Source organism: Mustela nivalis (assembly GCF_964662115.1).
Source record: "Mustela nivalis genome assembly, chromosome: 5".
Taxonomy (NCBI): Eukaryota; Metazoa; Chordata; class Mammalia; order Carnivora; family Mustelidae; genus Mustela; species Mustela nivalis.
The window spans coordinates 155,416,714-155,440,265 of NC_139024.1; the positions used below are offsets into that span (position 1 = coordinate 155,416,714).

At 42.9% G+C, this 23,552-nt stretch overlaps 3 protein-coding genes and 1 long non-coding RNA gene across 7 annotated transcripts; 3 read left to right on the plus strand and 1 right to left on the minus strand.

Annotated features, from left to right (window-relative positions):
* The first annotated feature begins 1,060 nt into the window (after positions 1-1,060).
* Positions 1,061-4,851, plus strand: LOC309865264 (histone H1.4). Its single transcript, XM_082731524.1, has one exon. The coding sequence runs from the start codon at positions 1,127-1,129 to the stop codon at positions 1,784-1,786; it is 660 nt and encodes a 219-aa protein (XP_082587650.1). The 5' UTR covers positions 1,061-1,126; the 3' UTR covers positions 1,787-4,851.
* Positions 2,716-22,373, plus strand: LOC309865288 (histone H2B type 1-M; the record flags this gene model as incomplete). 3 transcript variants are annotated; one of them, XM_082731551.1, is made up of 2 exons in its annotated part: positions 2,716-3,152; positions 9,682-9,801. In XM_082731551.1, the coding sequence occupies one exon, from the start codon at positions 2,763-2,765 to the stop codon at positions 3,141-3,143; it is 381 nt and encodes a 126-aa protein (XP_082587677.1). In that variant the 3' UTR covers positions 3,144-3,152; positions 9,682-9,801. The 3 variants fall into 3 exon arrangements, with proteins under 3 accessions (XP_082587677.1, XP_082587676.1, XP_082587678.1); XM_082731550.1 differs by lacking the exon at positions 9,682-9,801 and adding an exon at positions 22,179-22,373 and having other exon boundaries at positions 2,763-3,152; XM_082731552.1 differs by lacking the exon at positions 9,682-9,801 and adding an exon at positions 21,321-21,793 and having other exon boundaries at positions 2,763-3,152.
* LOC309865303 lies at positions 9,621-10,400 on the minus strand. Its single transcript, XR_014312017.1, has 2 exons — positions 10,115-10,400; positions 9,621-9,910 (listed from the first exon to the last, which is right to left on the minus strand). It is a non-coding gene; the product is annotated as an uncharacterized lncRNA (long non-coding RNA).
* LOC309865286 (histone H2B type 1-C/E/F/G/I) lies at positions 20,731-22,373 on the plus strand. 2 transcript variants are annotated; one of them, XM_082731546.1, is made up of 2 exons: positions 20,731-21,150; positions 22,179-22,373. In XM_082731546.1, exon 1 carries the CDS (start codon positions 20,761-20,763, stop codon positions 21,139-21,141), a length of 381 nt encoding a protein of 126 aa, XP_082587672.1. In that variant the 5' UTR covers positions 20,731-20,760; the 3' UTR covers positions 21,142-21,150; positions 22,179-22,373. The 2 variants fall into 2 exon arrangements, with proteins under 2 accessions (XP_082587672.1, XP_082587673.1); XM_082731547.1 differs by having other exon boundaries at positions 20,734-21,150; positions 21,321-22,373.
* Positions 22,374-23,552: the final 1,179 nt, after the last annotated feature.

Here is a 23,552-nt window from a genome sequence, read left to right on the forward strand (position 1 = left end):
GGACTAGATATTCATCAACTATCGAGTAATAACAGGGTCTGGATTTCTCTAATAATGGGAGTAGAGATGTTATAATTTACATTTCTTATTTCTTTCCCCCCAACGATCGACGCCTGAATTTCAATTTTAACTCCTTTATTACTCCAATCCTGAAGACTATGCCAAAAGAACTCAGCAACACTGCAAATTCATCAAAGTGCCTCTCCGCTGCCAGTGATTTTATGGACTTCATCTCTCTGTCGTGTGAAAATTAATCCTTTTCCATCTGTATACCCTGACCATGTTTTGGGATCCCCTTACCTTCCCAAATATGCTGAATTCGAGGTATCTAAACTCATGGAGCAGTTGTCCAGGGAAAGGAGAAGCAACAGCCCCGCCCCCAACCCTTGGGAGCAGAAAGGAAAAGAATTATCCTAAAGAATTATTTAAAAACCAAGATGCAGCAGACAGAAATAAAACCATGGGTGCATAGACTAATGTCCCAGGGGTCCAAAATCTAACCCCAAATGGGCAATAATTTGCTTGGCGTTAAACTAAACCAGTTTGATGAACTCAAATGCCCTCGGCTCAATAGGCAGGACTCTCCGAGGAGCCTGTGTTACTTCCCTCACTTAAGCGCAGATTTGTAATAAAAATCCTAGTGCCAGTGGCATGGTTTTTGGACACATCGGAAGCTAACCACTTGGAGAATCCTATTTGAGAGGTCAGAAAACTCCACACTTAAAGATCGGTTTATAATTTACGAAGAAAATAGAAAGTTTTGTTTCTCTGAGTTGAAATTTGAAGAGCACGGCGGGAAATATTGCAAGTTTTTGGCATAAAGCTTTGTGCTTTCTTCATAATTTGAAACCAGCGTGAAGCCTGAGGCTTCGGGGATCATTTTGTGAGAAAAACCGGGCGATTCGATGTAGAGAATTTTGATATTTTTGGCATTTTTTGAGGTGTAACAAACACAACTCGGGATCCGAGAGGACACTCTGCGGCTGCCAGCGAGGCGGGCTGGACAGCGCACCAATCACCGCGCAGCTCCGCCCTATATAAACGGGAGGGCGCAGCGGCGCGGCCCGAGTCCCGGCCAGTGCCTCTGCTTCCGGCTCGACTTGCTCTCCCCGCGCCCGCCTTCAGCATGTCCGAGACTGCGCCCGCCGCGCCCGCCGCTCCGGCCCCCGCCGAGAAGACGCCCGTGAAGAAGAAGGCCCGCAAGTCCGCCGGTGCCGCCAAGCGCAAGGCGTCCGGGCCCCCGGTGTCCGAGCTCATCACCAAGGCCGTCGCCGCGTCCAAGGAGCGCAGCGGCGTGTCCCTGGCGGCGCTCAAGAAGGCGCTGGCGGCCGCCGGCTACGACGTGGAGAAGAACAACAGCCGCATCAAGCTGGGCCTCAAGAGCCTGGTGAGCAAGGGCACCCTGGTGCAGACCAAGGGCACCGGCGCCTCGGGCTCCTTCAAGCTCAACAAGAAGGCGGCCTCCGGCGAGGCCAAGCCCAAGGCCAAGAAGGCGGGCGCGGCCAAGCCCAAGAAGGCGGCCGGGGCGGCCAAGAAGCCCAAGAAGGCCGCGGGGGCCAGCGCCCCCAAGAAGAGCGCCAAGAAGACCCCAAAGAAGGCGAAGAAGCCCGCGGCGGCTGCAGGAGCCAAAAAAGCAAAGAGCCCGAAAAAAGCAAAAGCAGCCAAGCCCAAGAAGGCGCCCAAGAGCCCTGCAAAGGCCAAAGCGGTGAAACCTAAGGCGGCCAAGCCAAAGACCGCCAAACCCAAGGCAGCCAAGCCAAAGAAGGCGGCAGCTAAGAAGAAATAAGTTTCTTTGGCCAACTGCTTTGAATCTCAACACAACCCAAAGGCTCTTTTCAGAGCCACCCCAGACCTCAGGAAAAGAGCTGTTGCACACTAGTAGGGGGCGTGGCGGGAGGGCAGACGCACCGCGGAGGGGCGGCACCTCCAGCGCAGGGAGGTGGTTCTCGCCACAACGAGGTGCAGCCACAGGCGGCGGCCCCTCGAGAAACTGAATGGTTTTGGGGAGTTGGTAGATCCACAGAAGATCGCGGATATACCTATACGGTGCGCCGAGTATTAATTCCCGCCTCTTTCCTTTCTCCGCCGCTGGGAAATGAATTCGCGCACACGGACTGCGAGACGGGAAGTGCCCGTACGGGGAAGGAAAACTGATCTGGAACAGTTCTCGTAGCCACTTTCTTCCCCCCCCCCCCCCCTCAGTAAAGGCAAAGTATTAGCATAAAGGTGTTCCCCGGCACACTGCAGAGCTCCTGCTCGTAAATCTATTAGGTTGGCGGCCAGGAGAGATACGTGCTTCTTAAGGAGTATCCGCGTGAGTATTAACTCGGTACCTTCTAGGACCTCAGCAGGGCCACCAGTTATCCCGCAGTACAGGGCCCAGAGTCCACGTAGAAAGCCATATTTGTCCGCACGGAGTTGTCTATACCAAAATACCTGAAAGCTAACCTATTCAAAAAAGTTTCATTGGTTCCCTGTGAAATCCACAATGCAAGAGCGTCGCAGGCTTATTTATAGTAGCTTTGGGCAGCCTACTCTAGGTCTTCTCATTGGGTCGAAGCAAAGTAACAAAGCAGCCAATGAAAAGCCGGACCTGAAAGTAGCTTTTACATTCGCATTTGTGACGACACACTAAAATTAATCCAATCGGGAACGAAATCTTGCTAACCTCATTTGAATACCGCATCTATAAATAAACGGGGCTTTGGCGCTCCAGATTATTTTTCTAGCTCTTCGTTCTATTCTTCTAACTTGACGCTAGGATGCCTGAGCCCACCAAGTCCGCTCCGGCCCCGAAGAAGGGCTCCAAGAAGGCGGTGACCAAGGCGCAGAAGAAGGACGGCAAGAAGCGCAAGCGCAGCCGCAAGGAGAGCTACTCGGTGTACGTGTACAAGGTGCTGAAGCAGGTGCACCCCGACACCGGCATCTCGTCCAAGGCCATGGGCATCATGAACTCGTTCGTCAACGACATCTTCGAGCGCATCGCGGGCGAGGCGTCCCGCCTGGCGCACTACAACAAGCGCTCGACCATCACGTCCAGGGAGATCCAGACGGCCGTGCGCCTGCTGCTGCCCGGGGAGCTGGCCAAGCACGCCGTGTCCGAGGGCACCAAGGCCGTCACCAAGTACACCAGCTCCAAGTGAGCTTGCCAAGTAAGCGTCCTGTCATCAACCCCAAAGGCTCTTTTCAGAGCCACGCATGCTCTCAATAAATGAGCTGTAATCCTTATTCCGGGAGCTATTCTCGGGATGTCTCCTAAATTTAAATCTGGCTAGGACTTGAATTTCCAAGTCTCCGTAGCAAGTATGTTTTCCGGTTAGTTACAATACCCACCATAAATTAAGCGCTCACAACAAAAACGGTTCTGTACAGGCATTGTTCCTTTAGTTTCACAAAACTAAATATCAATTTTAAGTGGAAATACCATTCCAAGGGTAGAGGTTTTGTTTCCGTGTTCAGAGCTCCAAATTAATTGTGATGTTCAAGGACTTGGAAAGGCTCTCTTTTTACCTGATGCAGAAAGGGTAGTCTTTGAAAACTTTGTTCTGCTCAGAACTTTTCTTTTTTTTTTAGCTTATAGATCGGTAATACTGGAAAAAGCTGAAGACAAATATGAGTTTTCACGGAAATCTTACATAGGCTTTTCTGGGACCTTTGCAATTGCTCCCATTCAGCTGGTGGGGCCAAGGTGGGGGGTGGTGTGCGTGGGGGGACTCTGTGCTGTAATCCGAGGGCACAGAGGGACAGGAAAGGGAACTTGTCCTGTCTTAGGCCTTCAAATCCCATCACGTACTATAGGTTCTCTCCTAGGAAGTCCTGTTTAAACATTTAGTCTTCTGGCAGCATTTAGCTGTAAAGCTCTCCAGGTCAGGAGAGAGAAGCCCCACTACTCACTCCCATAAGGTGTCTGACCGACTGGGCAATAGTTACCCCAGGACCAAGGGCCCCTTCTCAGTACCCTGGACTCATTCCGCCTGTCCATGGGAGGCAAGGACTGAGGAGGGAGAAAAGGAAGGGAAGCCCTCCCTAGCAGGATGTCGCTTCTGCTGCACAAGGCCCTGTGGCATAAAAGGTTCCTGCTGCTGGGCAATGGATTATTGTGGGGAAAAGAAATCTGGGGAAAGAAGCTGCGGAGCTAGAGGAAGGGCCAGGAGGAAAGCAACCAATGGTTCAGAGTTCACCAAGAACACTGATGAGAAATTTTTCGTGGTTACATCCTCACAGTAGGATGAACCGGAACACACACACATGCCCATACCCACACTCACCATGGAGAATCGCAACAAGAGTGTGCCCTGAGTCTGGGTGCTGAGCGAGGTAGATTCTGCCACCGAGAATTTGGACTACAACTCACTTGTTTCTGCCATTAGAATCATAGGGATTCAGAACACCCAGCCTGAGAATTAATTTAGGAATATCCCAAGTTCAATTTACACCCCTGAGCACCTGGAAAATGCAAATACAGATCCTCTGTAGAGGTCTCAACAAATCCCCACAGGTAAGATAACAAAGAGCATGCAGGAGCAACTTCAAAACCAAAATCAACACACAATTCAACAAGACACTGATCAAGAATAAGAGAAGCACACAATTGGAAACAAAAGGAATAAAAAGAAACGGACTTCAGATTGCTTACTTTAATATATTTTAAAAAGTGGGGGGGGGTGGCGTCTGGGTGGCTCAGTAAGTAGGTTAAGACTCTGCCTTCGGCTCAAGTCATGAACCCAGGGTCCTGGGATTAAGCTCCGAGTCAGGCTTTCTGCTCAGTGTGGAGCCTGCTCCCCCCGCCTGCCTCTCTGCCTACTTGTGATCTCTCTCTGTCAAATAAATAAACAAAATCTTTAAAAAATATTTTTTAAAAAAGGACTGTTTGAAATATGCTGAGGGACTGAGAATAAAAAGAATTTTTCAAAACGATTTGAAAGAAAAAACACAAATTCTACAAATGAATCTATCTGTATATTAATCATAAGAAAATTAAAATTGAAGGCTTGCTGGATAGGCCAAATAGTCAACTGACCCCAGATGAAGAATTCACATGGACTCTGTAAGCAGAATTGATCCAAAATGTGGGGAGAAAAATGTGAAAGTAATTTAAAAGATCTGGAATTAGGAGTAAATTTGGTTACTATATGTCTAATCAGGGTACCAGAAAGAACCAGAGAGAATGGTACTGGTGTGAATGTTCAAAGATCATAGCTGAGACTTTTTAAGAGTTGGCGGATTACGCATGTAATGAAAAATGAAATAGAGTGAAACTCATACAACCAATGCGGGGATATGCTGTTACACTGTAAACTAAGCCCCATAAATTCTCCCAACAAATGTAAGGCCGATGTTCACAAGGTTCTGCTTTCTAATCGCTTCTGGCACATGACATCAGACTGAAAAACTGTTATAAATTCGGGGGTAGGGGGATTGAGAAATTGATTACTTACATGCACCTTATATCTATGATTACTAAATTTTATCAATTCTAATCAATATTTAATGATTTAAAGGCCTGTTTTCATTTTCTTTACACATAATACTATCTCTAGCAAATCAAAAGTTTTATATTCTTTCCTCTATTTCTGTTAATTACTTTTATCACGTTACTGCGTTAGCTAAAATCACAAACTATTTGCCATGTTAGGTGTGCTAGCAGACATCACTGTCTTTGTCTTCCTTCTCATGGAAGTGGCTTTGGTAGGTCATGCCTTATGAAAACCTTGTTTGCCTGCATGCAAATGTGAGCGTGTAAACTGTATGTGTTGATTAGTTCCTTTCTAAATATATTTGAAGAGTTCTTATTAGTAATGCTGTGTGAACTGTTGCATTTGATGGAATCATGTGCTTTTCCTCCTTTATCCTGCTACAATGCAGTACAGGTAGATTTCCTAGTGTTCCTCCATACTTGCATTCCCAGGCCAAATTTTATTTCAGGAAATTAGACTACACTGACCATTATCCACAGAGACAAAAACCAATCAAACTCCCACATGATGTCCTGAGGGACTTTTCCTGAGATTATAATGGATCAAACAGTGGTCTGTTCAGTTGTATAAAACCAGCACATTGCAGGTACTTAGAGAAAATACTGGATTAACTGAATGAATTCATCTGAGAACTCCTAACCAGCTACCTGTACAGCAAATCTCCCATTCATGATGCTTGTAGGAATGTCCAACAAAACTGACAGGTGTGAGAAAAAAAACAAAAGTGAAAATGAATACAATAGAAAGGAACAGCCCTAGAAAATACTTTGGCTTATGAAAATAAAAGAAATTAATAATATGGAAAAATATAAATTAATAAAATTTGCAGTTGAACAAGTTAAAGCTAAATTAATATATTTCAAAGGTAGAATTTGAATTGATGAATGAGTCATACTTAAAAATAACCTACCATGTTCAAAGTGCAAGGTAACAGATTAAGAGGTAGCAAAAGGATGTTTTAAAAGAAGAAATTAAAGAGCATAATTTAGTCATGAAGACCTTTAAGGAGATCCTTGACACATGTCAAAATTCCCTATTCAATTGTACCATGGCAATGATTCAGAATATTTCTTATAAATCAGTCATTCAAGAGGTAGTCATTGAATGTCTCTGGGCCAGGCACTAGAGATATAAAGAGAGATGAAGTTGTTCTTGACCTTCTGGAGCCCTTAGGTTTGTAGACCATCAAAGAAACTTATAGCTAATTGCTTGCTTTTTTTTTTAAACTCATAAGCCACTAAGACCTAAAAAAGTATTTATCACCCTGTGGAAATGTGCTGGCAGGTGAAAAGAAGTGGGTTCATATGGAAACTACAAAAATCATTAAATTAAGGCAAAATATTCATCCAAATATGTAAGTAATAAACAGAATATAGTAATACTAATATCGTTGTGATATAGTGCAAAGTTAAGGAACAGTCCCATTAGACTACCCTCATGTCTGACATCCAAAACCATCCTCCTATTTGGTAATTCTCACAGATGGCTCACAGAATTCACTAAAAGTTATTATAGTCAAGGTTGGGGTTTATAATATCAAAAGGATACTGATTAAAAACAAGCCAATTATACTCCTATGTGGAATTTTAAGAAACAGAACATAGAGGAAGAGAAGAAAAAAATAAAATAAGATGAAAACAGAGAGGGAGACAGACCATAAAAGACTCAACTCTAGGAAAGGAAGTGCGGGTTGCTGGAGTACGATGGGTGAGGGATTTGGTGACTGGGTGACGGGCATTATGGCAGCCATTTGATGGAATGAGCATTGGGTGTTCTATGCAACTGATGAATCACTAAATTCTACCTCAGAAACTAGTAATACATAATATGTTAATTAAATTAAATTTAAAAGGCTTTTTGTTTGTTTGTTTGTTTGTTTTTATAAGCCAAGGTAAGAGGCACATGAACAGAGTCTCTAAGGGGTCCCAACTCAGAGCTTCTAGTAATCCTTTTCCTTTGTGGTTATGGGGAGTGTTAATGTCTCCTGCAACACAACATTACAACAACACAATACATACTGCCAACCACAGGCCTTTATCATATAAACATGGTTGACTGTTGACTGTCCACATGCACAATCTTTTAGCCCGCAGTCCCTCTGCAGATAGTCCCAACGCCACATGGCCCAAAGCTCCCAACACAAAGGACATTATTACACTCTCTCATGCAGCCCAAGACCTCTTCCTAAACAGATACTCTTATCCTGCAGGACACTCCAAGGGCCCAGACATCACCTCCCAGCAAAGGGCAAAGGCCACACCTTCCTTTAAATAACATTACTGCTTTAAACACACATAGTCCTAAGAAAATCCACATTTTTATGAGTTAGAGAGCTGTCATTGACCATAACTTGAATTCTCCAACGATCTGCTTTTTTGATGGTTCTGTCCCATAGTTTTGGCTATTTAGATCGACTGTGAACCCAAAAGTTTTATACGGAGTGTTCTTACTGAAGGCTGTTTTTTGTACTTTATTCAGATGAACGGCTTCAGCAGTCTCCTCCTTGACTTATACTCTCAACTGCCTTCCAAACCCTGGCTGCAGGAAAGAAAACTGAGAAGTAGAGATCCTGTTGGGGAAAGTTCTGAGTTCCTGCCCTTCATTTTGCTGGCGTGGGCGAGTGGCGCTACACAGCGAAAAAGCTCTCTTTGCTTTACTTGAACAGCAGCATTTAAGTGACTTTTCCTTTCATAACCGTGACACCTGCTACCATGGATAGGGAACAGGAATTGTGGAAAAGTGAAGGACTAACATTTTAGAATTTTGTCTAAAAGTTCAACCATGATGGTTAAGCTGTGTTTCGTAAGTACAAAACAGTATGTCTCACAACCAAGTTATGGCTACTTTTTAGGAAAGACAAGGGAGCATAGGGGGAAGAATAAAGGTGAGAGAAATGGAGAGAGACTCAGAAAAAAACAGAAGCAAATGGCTACTATGAAAGGAGAGACAGAGCCTGAAGACCCAAGAGAAGCCAGAGAATGCTAGTCAGAGAAAGCTGAAAGGGAAAAGAGCGAGATGAGGGGATAGACCTTGTCATGTTTGGGATGCTTCATCTGGGTGTACCACCTGTTAGACACGAAATACTCCCCACATTTCTCGGGTGTTGGGGTGAGTGGGTGGATTACAACGCTACCACATCTGGGAGACACTCTCTGACCAGCACAAGTAAGACAGTGCCCTTCTATCCCATTCTTAATTTATTCTGTTCATTCTTCTTCATTACACTTAGCAAAACTGATATGAATTTGAGTATTATTTCCTCCCATTCTCTAGACTGTAAGCTCCACTGGATAGGGTTAGATTTTATGCTGCTGACTCCCTAAGGTCTAAAGCTGTTCCAGACACATGGTTGGCTCTCAATGATGATTTGCAGCTATCATAACTAAAGGACACATGCATCTGTAACAAGAGAGAGGCCAGAGCTGAGTTGTTGCAATGGCTCAGCAGAATGAGTGACCCCGTTTCTAAGTCTCACTTTCCCCATTTATATAAGAAAAAAAGAGTATCATATTATACCTTAGAATTATTTTAAGGATTGAGGTAAGTCATGCAAAGCTTTAAATCAGGCATGGATATTTTGTAATCACTTAACAACTGTTAGTGACTATTACATTTTCCTTGTCGTTGAATAAAAATGAGAATTAGAGTAGCCAATTCTCTTCAGGTCAAAGACTCAAGGAAAATATGAGCCTTTGAACCACTTGAATACCAAGTAGTTAAATCCCCAACAAAGATAGTTGGAGTTTTGGAACAAAGATCATTTTGTTCAGGAATATCTCTTGACTAAACAAGATGTGACTCATTATCTGATCATGCAAACGATGAGTAAAGTGTAGGTAGCATTTAAAGAGAGTTATATGAGCACACATAAAAACAACTACCTGTCTTGTATACCAAATGTTAATGCTGATGGCAAAAACACCTAACAAACTCATTATTTCTTCAGTTAGGGGAGATGTATGAATGCAGAGAAAAAATGAATGCAAACAGTAAAGCAATCAGCTCACAGAAGTTACGAAGTATGAAAAGTGATCTGCCTGAGAATGATTGGTTAATGTGAATATTCTGCCCAGATCCAATCCTGGTTTGCTGTACATTGCCTCATCAGGAGAGCCTTAGCTAAGTGGAGGAGCCCAAACAGTGTTTGGCTTTTTCATTTTATTTTTTTGTTTTTATTGTAAAAATAGAATTTACTTCCTTACAGGCCCAGCGACTGGGAATTCGTTATTTACCACGAGTACCTTTGATGGAGAAGTCTAAGTGAGGGCCACACGTCTGTAGACGAGATGTTATGAGTAATAAAATCTGGAGACATAGAATTCTGCATTCAGTGTCGAGTCCAATCCTTCTCCTAGATCTCGCCTTTCCAGACATACAATTTATTTTTCCCTTTATCCTCTGGCGTCCAAGTCGGAGTGGGTAAGACCTAAGCCCTGTGGAAGGTAAACGGCTTGGTTTAGCTCAGCTGCCATTGGCGGAGTCACCCCCAGCATCGGAACTAAGGGAAACGCGACACTTCAAAGCAGTCCCAAACTCCAGCGTGCACCCAATCACCTGAAGTAGTCTGTAAACTACTGGGGCCCGCCTCCCGGATTCTGACCCGCTAGATCTCTAGCAGGATCCGATTTCTCTATTACCCAGGTGCTGCTGGTGCTGCCGGTCCGGGGACTCGCGCCAGAGAACTGAGATTTCAACCAGAAGAGGGGATTTCCTTGAAATACTAGTACCAAACACCAACGCAGTCACACTCGGGTGTAAACTGGAACTGAAGATTCCTACCTACTGGCAAGGCCACTGTCACCCTCCGCGTCCGCGCAAACGTGCTGCGGCCCGGCAAGCCCCGCCCCCTTATCACCGTCTCCTGGCCACGCCCTCCGCGCCGTCCCCTCATTGGGCCGTTTCTCCGCACTCGTCCCGCCCATTGCCACAACGAGCCTTACGTCACATTACGTTCTTCCGGCTCCCCCGTGGGGTCGCGCGTCTTCTGGCTGTTTCTGGTCGCCTTAGGCTGGGCGGGTTCCCGCGGCGCCCCCTGCTGGTGCGCAGAGGCTGGTCACCAGGGCTGGCAGAGCTGAGGCTGGACCTTCGCCACAGGACACTGGGCGGTCCGCATAGAAGAGCGCCGAGCCCAGTGCTGTCCCGCCGGAGCAGCAGGACAGCAGTGTCCCGGGGTCCCTCCTGCCCGGCTGTGGGTGAGCCGGCCCCGTCCCTCTTGTGCAGTGGCCGAGGGACCCTCACGGGATGTCCGCGGAGCAGCGGGCTTGCACACCCGGTACTCCTGGTCCGCAGATTTCTAAAGCATTTCGTGTGCGCTTATATGTATGTGTGTGTGGATAATACCCTACTTGGTAATTCTGTTTTGTTTTGTTTTAATTTCATGGTCAGGTGCACGCAGTCCTCCATCCATTAGGCACAGTGGGCACAAGCCCCAGGGTACTTTTTGAGGCACATCAAAATGTTAATTTCTTCCGAAGTCAGAAGATAAATATAAACTGTGACATTGACCAAAACGCTCTAATATAGAATGTCAATAAATTAACCTTTATGTAATTCTAACAATGTTATTAATTGTTATTATTTTAGTGGAGGAAGAGGTCCAAGAAGTCAGAAGTCCCTACGTTCCACAAAAGACAGTGAAGCCTTAGGAGCGGGTAACACTGTCCTTCCCAGTTATTTTTATTTACCTTAAAAACACGTTTGTAGTTGTTTGCAAATACGCAGATACATTTCCCAGTTCTTTCCAGATGTGAATCGTGTAATCCTCATAATACACTTGTGAATTATTATCCCAATTACCCGCATGTATATGGAGTCATCTCAATCTTAAAACTATACTTACCCCATGTCATACAGTTAGTAAGTGGCAGGGGGGATTCTGATTTTGACCCGGGGTCCTTGCCCTAACCCACTACACTAAAGACATCTCTTGGTAACCTTCCATTCGCAATTAATTCAATTCACAACAGGTAAAGTTTAGACCAAACTCTAGCCAGGCTACTCTGAGACCTCTTCTCAGCCTGACTTTTAAACACTGGAACAAATATTAAAATAGTTTTAACAGATCAAGGCTATATCCCTAAGATGACCCTAGCCCCTCGTAAAGTGCCTGTCCTAAGTCAAAACCTACCATTCTTTACTTTTTTTTCCTCTTTTCTTTCTCTTTTTTCTTTCTTCCCTTTCTTAGAATCTTCTTCACTGTTTTTGCTCACGAATGTGCATTTTACAATGTTACCAAAACTTCAGTGCACTTTTGTGGCCTCACATTAAAACTTTAGTTTATTCTGGAATTTATGAACATCCTAGCATATGGCGTCATCACAAAACAGAAACATAGTACGGTGTATGCCTGACTCTTAAATGAAATCAATCTTGTTTTATGTCCTTCAAGGACATTTTATAGTTTATTCATATAGATTTGGAATTTTTTTTCTTTGACGTAGACTCCTTAGACTCTGAAATACTGGTGGAAATGATGTCTGGTTTTCCTGCTTCGTTTCCAACAAGGGTATTGTTAATATATACAAAAGCCATGAATTGTATGTGGTGATCATATATCCACTAATCAAGCCTATTGTGCTCTATTAGATCAAATTGTTTATAGAGTCTTGTGGCTTTCTTTAATGACATTATTTTCAAAAACTAAAGATAACAGTTTTTCCTTATTGAATTTTTCTCTATTCTTTTTATACTTCTTGTCTCATGGTGCTATCTGGGCCTTGGTGCCATGTGGAATGGGGGTAGTACCACAGAACTTTTGTCTTTTTTTTTTTTTTAACTTTTCAGGAATCTGAAAATTGTGCCATTATATGTTATGCTCACTTTAGCTACTCCATATAAAATAAACATCTACTCCCTCTTTTCTAGTTTGTTGAAAACATGTATGATAAAAAATTATTCTATTCTAGTAAATAAATAATTTCTCAGTATCTATGGAGATGACCACAGTTTTACAGTACTAATATCTTACACTGGCAGATTTATGATGTTAAACTTTTCTCCACTCTTGGAATAAGCTGCATGATATACTGCTATATGTTAAATAATACAACTTCCTGGATTCCATTTGCTTGCTTTTTAAATGGAGCTTTTCTTAAAGTATATGTTCAGAAGTAAGACAAAACTATGATTTTCTGTCTTTTTTTTTTGTATTGTTCCTGTTCAGTTCTGATAATAGGTTATAGATTTTCAGAAGAAAAAAGGTAAGAGATCTATTTCCTACTGAAACAGCTTTTATAAAATTGGGATTATCGATTCCTTCAATTTCACTTAAACCTGTCAAACCCAACTGTGCTTGGCATCACTTGAGTTGAAGGGCGTAGAAGAGATTTTTGTTTTAAATTGCCCATCCTATTTCCTTATAATCATAATTTGCTTATTCACCTTGTTCATCACTTAGTATTTTTTCTTGAAAATTATCCTTTTCTGTTAATCTTTTATCTATGTAAAAGGATACAAAAATCTATCCTTTTCTTTTTTCATTTGTAAAACTTATTCATAATATTCTCATGGTGGTGACATTCGTTTTGGTAGTGACATTCTCTTCTTTATTCCCATAACTTTCCCTCTACCCCTGCCCCCCATCCCCATATGCACAATTTTTTTCCTAATTAGTTTTGCTAGAGGCTTGTCTGTTATTGGGTTTTTCAAAGAACAAGCGTTTGGTTTACGGATCATCCCTAGTTTTTCTATTAATTTTTCTTTTTAAATTTTAAAATTGACAAATTAAAAATAATATGTCAATGTAAAAATCCATGGGAATTTAGAAATATTTAGATCTCATAAGAGTTCAGTAAGGTTGGTGGGTATATAAGCAGCACATAACAATTCATGACCTTTCTGTACATGAGCAATGGCCTAACTGGAATTGAAATGAAAAAGCCAGACATCATTCACAACAGTACAACAGATTTTAAGGATTCTAAGTCCAATTCTCAATCTACTCCCACTTTTATTCTAGCTTTTTTAGTTGAATATCTAATTTAAGTATCTTCAGTGTTTCTTGTTCCTGAACATATGTATTTAATATTATATATTTCCCTTTTAATACCACTACAAATATATTTAACAGTTTTATATATATTATTCCCATTCATATATATCTCAAAATATTACATAGCTGCCCTCATGATATGCATTCTAATCCATGTGTTTAGAAGTGTGCTTTTAGTTTCCAAGCATTTGATATTGTTTTATTTTTACCTTTTTTAACAACATAGTGATTTGACAAGTCTATACATTATGCTGTATTTACCACAAGTGTAGCCACCATCTGTCAGCATACAAGCTATTACATTACAATACCATTGGCTATATTCCCTATGCTGTACCTTTCAGCTGCCTGATTAATCTATTCCACAACTGGAAACCCGTTCCTCCCCCTCCCCTTTGCCATTTTGCCCATCTCCCCATTTTTCTCCCCTCTGGCAACCATCAGTTTGTTCTCTGTATTTATGGGTCTGTTTCTGCTTTTTTGTTTCATTGTTTGTTCATTGGTTATGTCGTTCAGAGTCTTATATAAGTGAAATCATATGGTATCTGCCTTTCTCTGTCTGGCTTATTTCACTTAGCGTAATACCCTCTAGGTCCATCCATCTATCATATTGTCACAAATGGCAAGACCTCATTCTTTTTTATGGCTAATATTACATTCTACATATGGACACACTCCACACATATATACACACCCACATCTTCTCTATCCACTCCTCTATGCATACATAGATGCTGCTTCCGCATCTTTGCTATTGTAAATGGTGCTAAAATAAATATAAGGGTGTATGTATCTTTTCTAGTCACTGTTTTTGTTTTCTTGGGTAAATACTCAGTAGTGAAATTGCTATACCATATGGCATTTCTATTTTTAAGTTTCTGAGGAAACTCCATGCTGTTTTTCACAGTGGCTGCACCAATTTACATTCCCACCAACAGAGCATGAGGGTTCATTTTTCTCCATATCTTCAACACTGGTTATTTCTTTTTTTTATTTTAGGCATTCTGACAGGTGTAAGGCAGTATCTCATTCTGGTTTCTTTGTATTTCCCTGATGATTACGGATTTGAGCATCTTCTCACATGCCTGTTGGTCATTTGTGTCCCTTCATTGGAAAATGTCTATACACATCGCCTGTCCATTTTTCAGTCTTATTTTTATTATTGGTGTTGAGTTGTATAAGTCTTTATATTTTGTGGATATTAACAATTTATCAGACATACCATTTGCAAGTATCTTCTGCCACTCAGCAGGTTGCCCAGCACCATTTATTGAAGAAAGAGTCATATCCCCATTGTATATTCTTGCCTCCTTTTCTTAGATTAATTGGTTTTGTTTTGTTGTTGGTTACCCTCTCTGTGTAAAAGACTTTTATTTACATGTAGTCCCAAGAGTTTATTTTTGCTTTTGTTTTCCTGGCCTCAAGAGATATGGCTAGAAAAATGTTGCTTTGGCAAACAGATTATCAAAGAGATTACTGCATATGATTTCTTCTACGAGCTTTAAGGTTTCAGTTCTCACACTTAGGTCTGTAATCCATTTTTAGTTTATTTTGGTATATTGTATAAAAAGTGGCCCACTTTCGTTCTTTCATATGTAGCTCTCCAGTTTTCCCAGCACCATTTATTGGAGAAAGAGTCATTTCCCCATTGTCTATTCTTGCCTCCTTTTCTTAGATTAATTGGCCATAAAAGTTTGGTTTATTTCTGTGCTCTTTATTCAGTTCCTTTGATCTGTTTTTGTGCCAAGATCATACTGTTTTGATTATTATAGTTTTGTAGTTTTTTCCTGAACTCTGAGATTTTGACACTTCCAGCTTTACTCTTCTTTCTCAAGATTGCTTTGGCTATTTGAGGTCTTTTATGGTTCCATACAAATTTTAAGACTATTTATCCTAGTTCTGTGAAAACTACTGATAGTACTTTGTCAAGAATCACAGTAACTCTGTAGGTTGCTTTGAGTAGTATGGACGATTTAACAATAGCAATTCCTCCAATCCATGAACATGGAATGTATTTCCATTTGTGTGTGTCATATTTCATTTCCTTCTTCAGTAATTCTTGGTTTTCAGAGTACAGGCCTTTTGCCTCCTTGGTTAGGTCTATTCATTGGTATTTCTATTACCTACTTTCTTTAACGATGTACATTTAGAAGTATGCTTTTAGTTTCCAAGCATATGAGATTGTTTTATTTTTACTATCTTTAAAAAGTCCTTTCTTTTGCCCTTCAGTTAGATTATGACAAAAGAGTGCAGGATATATGAAACTGATATTTTGCTATGTATTGTTACCTTTTCTGAAGCCAGTGTTGAAAATTTGAAGCTATTAAATGTGTACTTTGAAAAATTCAGGGATTTTCTATGTGTTAAATGAAGGAATCACAGATTGATGAAGTTAGTTCATCCTGTTGTTCAATCTTCTATAACCATAAGCATTTTCCTTGGTTATTATATGAATTTCTGAGAGTTGTATATTGAAAGCTTGCCCTACAATTGTAAATTTGAAGATCTTCTACTGATTCTGGAAGTTACTGCCAGACACAGTGGCTATGTGATCAGTGCCTCAAGGCCCTAAAGGTTACATCTTATCAGTGGATTTTTATCTTATTATTATGGACTATCGATCTTTTTCAGTTTTAGAAGTTCTGTTTCATGTTGTTGTTGTTGTTTTAATACACCTGGTTTTGATTGTCCCTTGCTCCTTGACTGTATTATTTCATTTTTATTTCCTTAAGCTTTCAGTAAATATTTTATAGTCTCTGATAACTTCAATATAGGAAATTCTTTGGCTGAAGGAGAGGAGAGGATCTAAGGCCCTTTTTTTTTGTTTGGAAGGCTGACTCTTCAAAGTGTTTTCCTCCTAGATTAGGTCACATTTATTATGAGTCTATATTTGGACACCCCAAATTCCTAGGGGGTGCCTGATATATAATAGGTGCTCAAAAAACAACTTCTGAATAAGAAAATAAATCTATATGTACAGAAACTTGGGTTCAAGATGCTTCCTCCTGAAGGGGTTTAAGTTTGCCTTCAGGTGGCACTAGAGGGCGCTCAAACCCACGGCACTTTAATTTTAGGAAGCTTTGGTAGAAACTCTAGACTCCTGAGTAGGTCTGGGTTAGATCTTTGCGGCAAATTTCCTCTAACCTCCTCCACAGACCCCTGCAGAGAGGAACCGGTTTTCTTTGTAGGGATCTTTGCTAGATTCTCCCCACGCCCGTCCGCCTGTGTTTTCTCAAAGAGCCCTGGTTCTGTGCTAGGTGTCTCCAGTTCAGTTAAAAGGCCTAGAACTCTCTTTTCCCCAAGAGGCTGCCATTAATTGACAGAAGTGCAGTATCTTAATATTTGCCTCCAGGGAACCCAATCTCATGTGTTTATTAGTCAGGCTTCAGCTCCTGGGTATGTATTGTTCTGGGAGATCTGGGGAGTTTTCCTTGGTTTCTTGTTATCTGGGCCATGATGTGCTAGGGTATGTTTGCCATTTATCAAGTCCTTGGCTATTTTGCTTCAAGATTGCTTTCCAGAATATCTTGTTGTCCACACTGGAACCAAAAGTCCTTACACGTACCTCTCTATCCCCACTAATAGTTGAGCCTTAAAATTTGTTTAATATTAATACTGCTATACTTGCTGTTCCCCTCATCCCTATTTTTTCTATATTATTATTGTTTAAATCTATGCATGATTTTTTCTCCAGACCCAAATAAGAGGAAGACATTCTAATGCACATTTTGTGTGTAATACAAAATGTGCATTATTATAAAATTTATTATAAAAATGTGGTAAACATCACAAAATGATAAAACATTGTATGTATTCCAGAACTCTAGCATAATGCTTTTCTGAGAAAGGCAAAGAAAAACTTGTAAAACTTTCATGACACCACAATCATAGAGCAAAATAAATAAAAAATATTATATGGAAGCTAATATCTACCATAACTTTGGAGATACATTTTATGTAAACCTAAAAAAAAAATCACTGTTCTTGGATCTGGAGACAATTTTTATAGATAATGAGCCCACCAGAGCATACTTATAGACTTTGCTTTTAAATTAATGATTTGTAATGCCTCATCATCAAATATTCACTGCTTAGAGGGGTTTAGAACAATTGAGATTCAGGAGCTCTATGGGGACAATTTTTATGTTATCCAACTTGTATTTCTATCATAATTATTATATTTCAGTAATCTCATTTCAGATTACATTAAAACCAAATGTGTCTAATATTTTTACATTTTGAACTTTTTAAAATAACAGACCAACAAGATTGAAATGAGATGTCATTGATTGTAACTGACAATATTGATCTTTATGTGACACTTTGATCCTGGAAAACAGCAATGATTAGAGGAATACCCCTCAACATTTGTGCTCCAAAAACGAGGAATCTTATTTTCCCCTTATGACTTAGATACACTCAAGGATGAAATTTTGTTTACCTATGACAAGGCCAGACAAGACCCTCCAATTCCCATTCTTTGCCTCATAAACAATTAGCTGAACCACTTGTCCCCATTCACTAATCAGAACAATATGCTTGTCCACCAAACTTCTGTTATATTTTCCCCACTCCCCAGACCCCTGGGCTTTGACTTGCCCTCAGCCTCCTAAGGGTCCCTCCTCAGAACTGGCTGGCCTCAGGGTAAAAGATTTTCTGATTTGCTTTCTGATCAAGGCACTTTCTTTTCCCCCCCACCCACCTTCCTATACTCAGGTTCTTTCTAGACTTGTTTACTCTTCCCTCAACAAAACCCCTTTTGCCTAACCTTGTAGAAGCTTGCAGATCTGATGCAATCAATGGTTACAATTTCTGTATTGCAATAGCCCCTTTCAGCCCGTCAGTAATCCTTTCCCCAAAAGTCTTTCCTTACAAAATCATGATCATTTTAACACAACTCTTGGATTATTTTGTTTGCATATATAGCTTGTGTTCACTAAATTCATGTAGGCATGGAATAAAGACAGCAGTTCGGGTCAGTCCTCACTACTTTTCAATATCATAGAAGCCAAGTTTATCTGTTTCAGGTTCACACATTTAATTTAGTGGCTTGGTGATTTAGACCCATGATTTAAATCCTATAAACCCAATGGTTACACTTGTGGGGCAAATTGTCTGGAGCTATTGACCTGTTGCTCTTATGTTACCCTTCATATTTGTCCCAAATTGGAAATAAATCAGACCACAAAGGTCTTGTGTTTCCAGGCAGTGTGTTAAAAATGATCACATATTTGCAAAAAGAAATTCCCTTTTCTGAGTGCAATCTTATGGGAAGAAATTTTTGAGTAAAGTTAGAGAAAATCATCACTCCTAAAATGGGCTCTACAGTGTTGGCTCTAGTCTATGGCTTTCAACTTTACCCATAATGAAAAATATATTAAATTTTCAAATGGTAAATGAATAAAGAGGTAGTATTAGTGTTACAGGATTTTTTTCTCCGATAGTGCCCACGGTCCTTGGTCATACCACTCTGAAGAATGAGAGGTAGACCAGACAGACTGGTGGGCAGCAAAGCACAGTTTATTGAGTGACAGCAAAGCAGCTCTCAAGGTGGGAGGAGACTCCGAAGTGGTTGCCCCAGAGTTTCTAAGTCTAGGGGTTTTATGGGGTGGTTGCTGGGCTGCTTCAATCTGATTAGCCCTTCCTGTGCCTGTAATCCAATAAGATTTTTCTCACCTATCTTTCTTACAGAAAAAGGTGGAGGGTTCCTTCTAAGGTGGTATAAAACCCTTTCAAGCGTTGTTTCCTCTTTGGGCGGGGGGCCTATTGTCCCTGCCTGCCTTCCTTCCATTTATCCATCACTCATAAAGCTAATTTAAGCTAACAAATAAAATTAATGGCAAAGCTGAGATAACAAGTGATCCTAGACAAAGAATTGAAAAGGGTGAGTTTTGTTTTGTTTTGTTTTGTTTTGTTTTTAATGTAGGAAAGAAAAGGGAATCTAGTAATAATATATGGTCGTTTATGCCCTCTTTTTAAGGGGCACTCCACGTGGGTGAAGATACAAGCAACTGTATGGACAGCTCCCTAGAATAGTGCTTCCCTCTCTGTACTGTGCACCCACATTACCTGAGGATTTGGTTAAAATTCAATCTGATTTTTAGCTCTGGGGTAGAGCTCCCTCGTGATTTGCTGATGGTGGTTCAGTGACCAAAATGTGAGTAGCCAGTCAGTATGGGGCGGGAAAGGGGGGCAGATTAAATTAACTGGAGACCAAGGATCAATGGGAAATGAGACTATTCCAGAATCCAGCCCAGCAAATGAAGTGAGTGTATCAGGCTATAATTAAGAAAACCCAAGGTTTCTGGGTGGCTCAGTTGGTTAAGCATCTGAGCTCCTGTTGGTCAGCTCTGTCCTATACTCACCCCTCTCTTCAAAGCCTGCTCTTTTCTTGCCTCTTCTGAACTAGGAGTAACAGCCCAGCGTCCTCCATCATTCCTTGGTGGTATCCCTTAACCCTGCTCACAATATTCTAAATAGTCTCTTTATTATTTAACTCTTAAATATCTCCCCCTGCTTGTGCTCTGTTACCCCTACCCCATGAATAAAGTTTTTTTTTGTTTTTTTTTTTTTTTTTAAATAACTGTCTTAAATGGGGAGCTGAGGGCTTCAAGTAGAGAACTCGCTGCCCAACGGTAAGGCGTGTGGTTATCCAGTAGCCTCAAGCTACTGGTTATCCAGTAGCCTGAGCTTCATCAGGATCTAGCTCAGGGGGTCTATCTGAGGTCACTCCGGTCTTAGGACAGCTCCTGCTCCATCACTGAGCAAGCAGTACTCAAGGCGTTGGTCATTTTCCCTCAATTCAGAACTTCTCTGATGAACAGTGTGTCTAGAGAGTTTCTTATTGGGCTGACAGCCTCTTTACCATCTCTCTCACAGGTCAAAACCCAGATTCAAATGTAAAGATAACAGCTTTCCCAGCAGCTGTGCCAGGACTTGCAAATCAGAGGCGTGACCTAGACCTGAGCTTTGCCTCTTTGGCAATTCGAAACACGAAAGAAAGTAACATCTAGTTTCTTAAACTAATTTAAAAAGTAATATGAAATGTTAATAAAGTAATCTGAACTTGTTACAAGGTTAACTGAAGAAATCGCCCTGAATGGGGAATAACTGCTCTTAGGATAGGACCAATGGAGAGAAGAACTGGAGCCAATCATTAGCCTGCAGCCGCACTACGAGCCGACGAATCAACGATCGTAAAACGCATCCCTCATTTGCATACCACTGCCTACAAATAGGCAGGATCCTGGCTCGGGCTCCGTTTTCTCTTCTGCAAGAGGAAAGGGACGCATCATGCCTGAACCCGCCAAATCCGCGCCGGCCCCAAAGAAGGGCTCCAAGAAGGCGGTGACCAAGGCGCAGAAGAAGGACGGCAAGAAGCGCAAGCGCAGCCGCAAGGAGAGCTACTCGGTGTACGTGTACAAGGTGCTGAAGCAGGTGCACCCCGACACCGGCATCTCGTCCAAGGCCATGGGCATCATGAACTCGTTCGTCAACGACATCTTCGAGCGCATCGCGGGCGAGGCGTCCCGCCTGGCGCACTACAACAAGCGCTCGACCATCACGTCCAGGGAGATCCAGACGGCCGTGCGCCTGCTGCTGCCCGGGGAGCTGGCCAAGCACGCCGTGTCCGAGGGCACCAAGGCCGTCACCAAGTACACCAGCTCCAAGTGAGCTTGACAAGTAAGCGTCCTGTCCTCCAACCCCAAAGGCTCTTTTCAGAGCCACATGTTTTCACAGGCAGAGCTGCGCACTACCAATCTTTCTGGCCTCAGATTGGGGTCTCGTAGGTTAATGGGGACACTTGGGACACCATCCCGTGTGGTCCTGACCGGCGTCCCCTGTGTGAACAGGGTGCCCGGCCGCGGAAGCGAAAGCGCGCCGAAGAGGCCAGCGCTCACTCCCCCAGCCCGTGCACCTCACGGCCACCTTCCCACCACTGCGCGGGCGCGGACTCCGCCTTTTCTCAAGGGTCACCCCACAGGGTCTCCGCAGCCTGAGTGAAATTCGAAAAGCCCGCCGCCAGAAGGCGGGACTTCCTGTTCCGGTGGCTCCAGGCTCGCGCCCCAGGGAGTCTGTAAGACTCTGCGACTCGGACCGTCCCCTCCCCCTCCCCCGCCGGCTTCCCGGCCTTTCCGAGTCCTGCCTGAGCGTCTGGTCCAGGACTTTAAAATGTGTGTTCGGGGGCTGCAGCTCTCCAGGAAGGACTCTAAGGTTCTTACCAGTTGTTCATTGTGCTTTACCGCTTTCCTTCTGAAGCTGCTGTGAATAGGCGATCGTCATTACATTTGACTTCTTCAGAGTGTCCTGGAGAAGAATCCATTCACCCCTACTCTCCTCTCTGGCTCCCAGATGATCTCCCAGTGTCCTCCCAGACCAACACCCTCCAGTGCAGTCCCGGACTAAGGGCTGGGTGGCTCAGCAGCTCCCAGTCCGTCCTTTTCTGTGCGAGCTTCCTTCCAAGCCCTCCACCGGTCCTGTCTGCAGTCTCGCCCACCCGGCTCGCTGAGCAGCTGTGTGTGGCAAAGGAGACAGGGACCCACCCGGGCCGGTCAGAGCCTGGAGAGCAGATGTGGACTCGGGCCATGCATTTTAACATACTAATGCTGGACACCAAGGTCTGGAAGGCTGCTGTTTGTGATCACTTGATGCCAAAGATGCTAAACCCTGAAAGTTAAAAGCAGGATTTGTCTCCTTCCCTCATTTTCCAGGCACCGTGACCTAGAGGCTTCCTTCTGGAAGTTAGGTGAGAAAGACTGGCTTGCTTGCACCACACCTGTAAGTGGAAATCCCGAATGCGTCCAAGAAGAGCCAACCGTCCTCCAGACACTCCCAGCCAGTCTTCCCAACCCCACTGTCCCATCTCCCTCTGTTCTCTCAAGAAGAGCAAAATAAGCACAAAGAAACATGAGAGTTTGTTTTCAGTTGCTAAATTACAGCTGCCCCTCAACTTTTTCTGACCATCTTGATTTCAGTGTGAGATGATACTAAAAGTCCTCTGTCCCTGGAGAATCGATGTTTCATTCCACAGGGAGAGTCGTGTACGAAAGCATACTGGATCCTGTCTGATTCCCTCTGCCTTTCAGGGATCCCCCTACTGCATGAAACCGGAAATCCAGCTCTGTAAATCAGATTGGGTTCCCGTAGGTGAAAACTCAAACCACACCTCAGAGAATTCTCTTCCTCCTGTTTCTCTGATGTTTCAGGTTTGGTTTTTTGTTTTGATTTCATGTCATTTATGTTTTATTTTCATTTCTTGCTTTTCCCCACGTTTTGGAATTCCCTGAGACCTCTCCAGCCTCCAGGCCTTTGCAAATGTTCTCTTCCTGAAATGCCCCCGATTGCAACTTTGTCCCCAACACACACACACACACACACACACACTCACACCACAGTTATTGTTCTTGTTCTTTAATCAACTCACTTTTCAGTTCAATCAAAACGTTATTGGGGAAGCTGATCTGCACCATTAAAGACTCTCACAGTCACAAAGAACTGGCCATATTCCCAGCCCCAAACCAGTCATTACTAAGAGCCTGGGACCATCAGGACTACTGTGGCTGAATCAGGACCTGATCCCTGAGAACAGGGAGAAACTCTGCCTTCCCTGTGGCACAAGGCAACGAAGGGGGGAGACCAGAACAAAACTGAGGCTGTGTCAGGGTGAAGGAGGGGAAATGGCAAAGCCTGGTACAAAGGCCTTCTAGGCAGAAAGAGCCTCCATCTGGCTCATTCATACTCCAGGTCCAACAGGGAATTATGTCCTGAGTTTACAGAGCAGCACTTCTAACCTTGAGTGTGCATTCGAAATCCCCTGGAGGCTTGTTAGAGGACAGCTTGCTAGCCCCACTCCCAGGGTTTTTGTTTCATTAGCTCTGGGGCATATCTGGGCACTTGGCTTTTTTATTTGTGTATTTGTCAGAGACAGAGCACAAGCTGGGGGAGCAACAGGCACTCCCCACTGAGCAGGGAGCCTGATGTGGGACTCTCTCCTAGGACCCTGGGACCCTGACCTGAGCTGAAGACAGACACTTTACAAACTGAGCCACCAAGTTCCCAAAGATATAAATTCTGCTTCTAGCTGC

What these genes read in the sequence shown, in the direction of transcription:
- LOC309865264 (XM_082731524.1), top strand. Translation starts at nt 1,127, where the DNA reads ATGTCCGAGACTGCGCCCGCCGCGCCCGCCGCTCCGGCCCCCGCCGAG.
- LOC309865286 (XM_082731546.1), top strand. Translation starts at nt 20,761, where the DNA reads ATGCCTGAACCCGCCAAATCCGCGCCGGCCCCAAAGAAGGGCTCCAAG.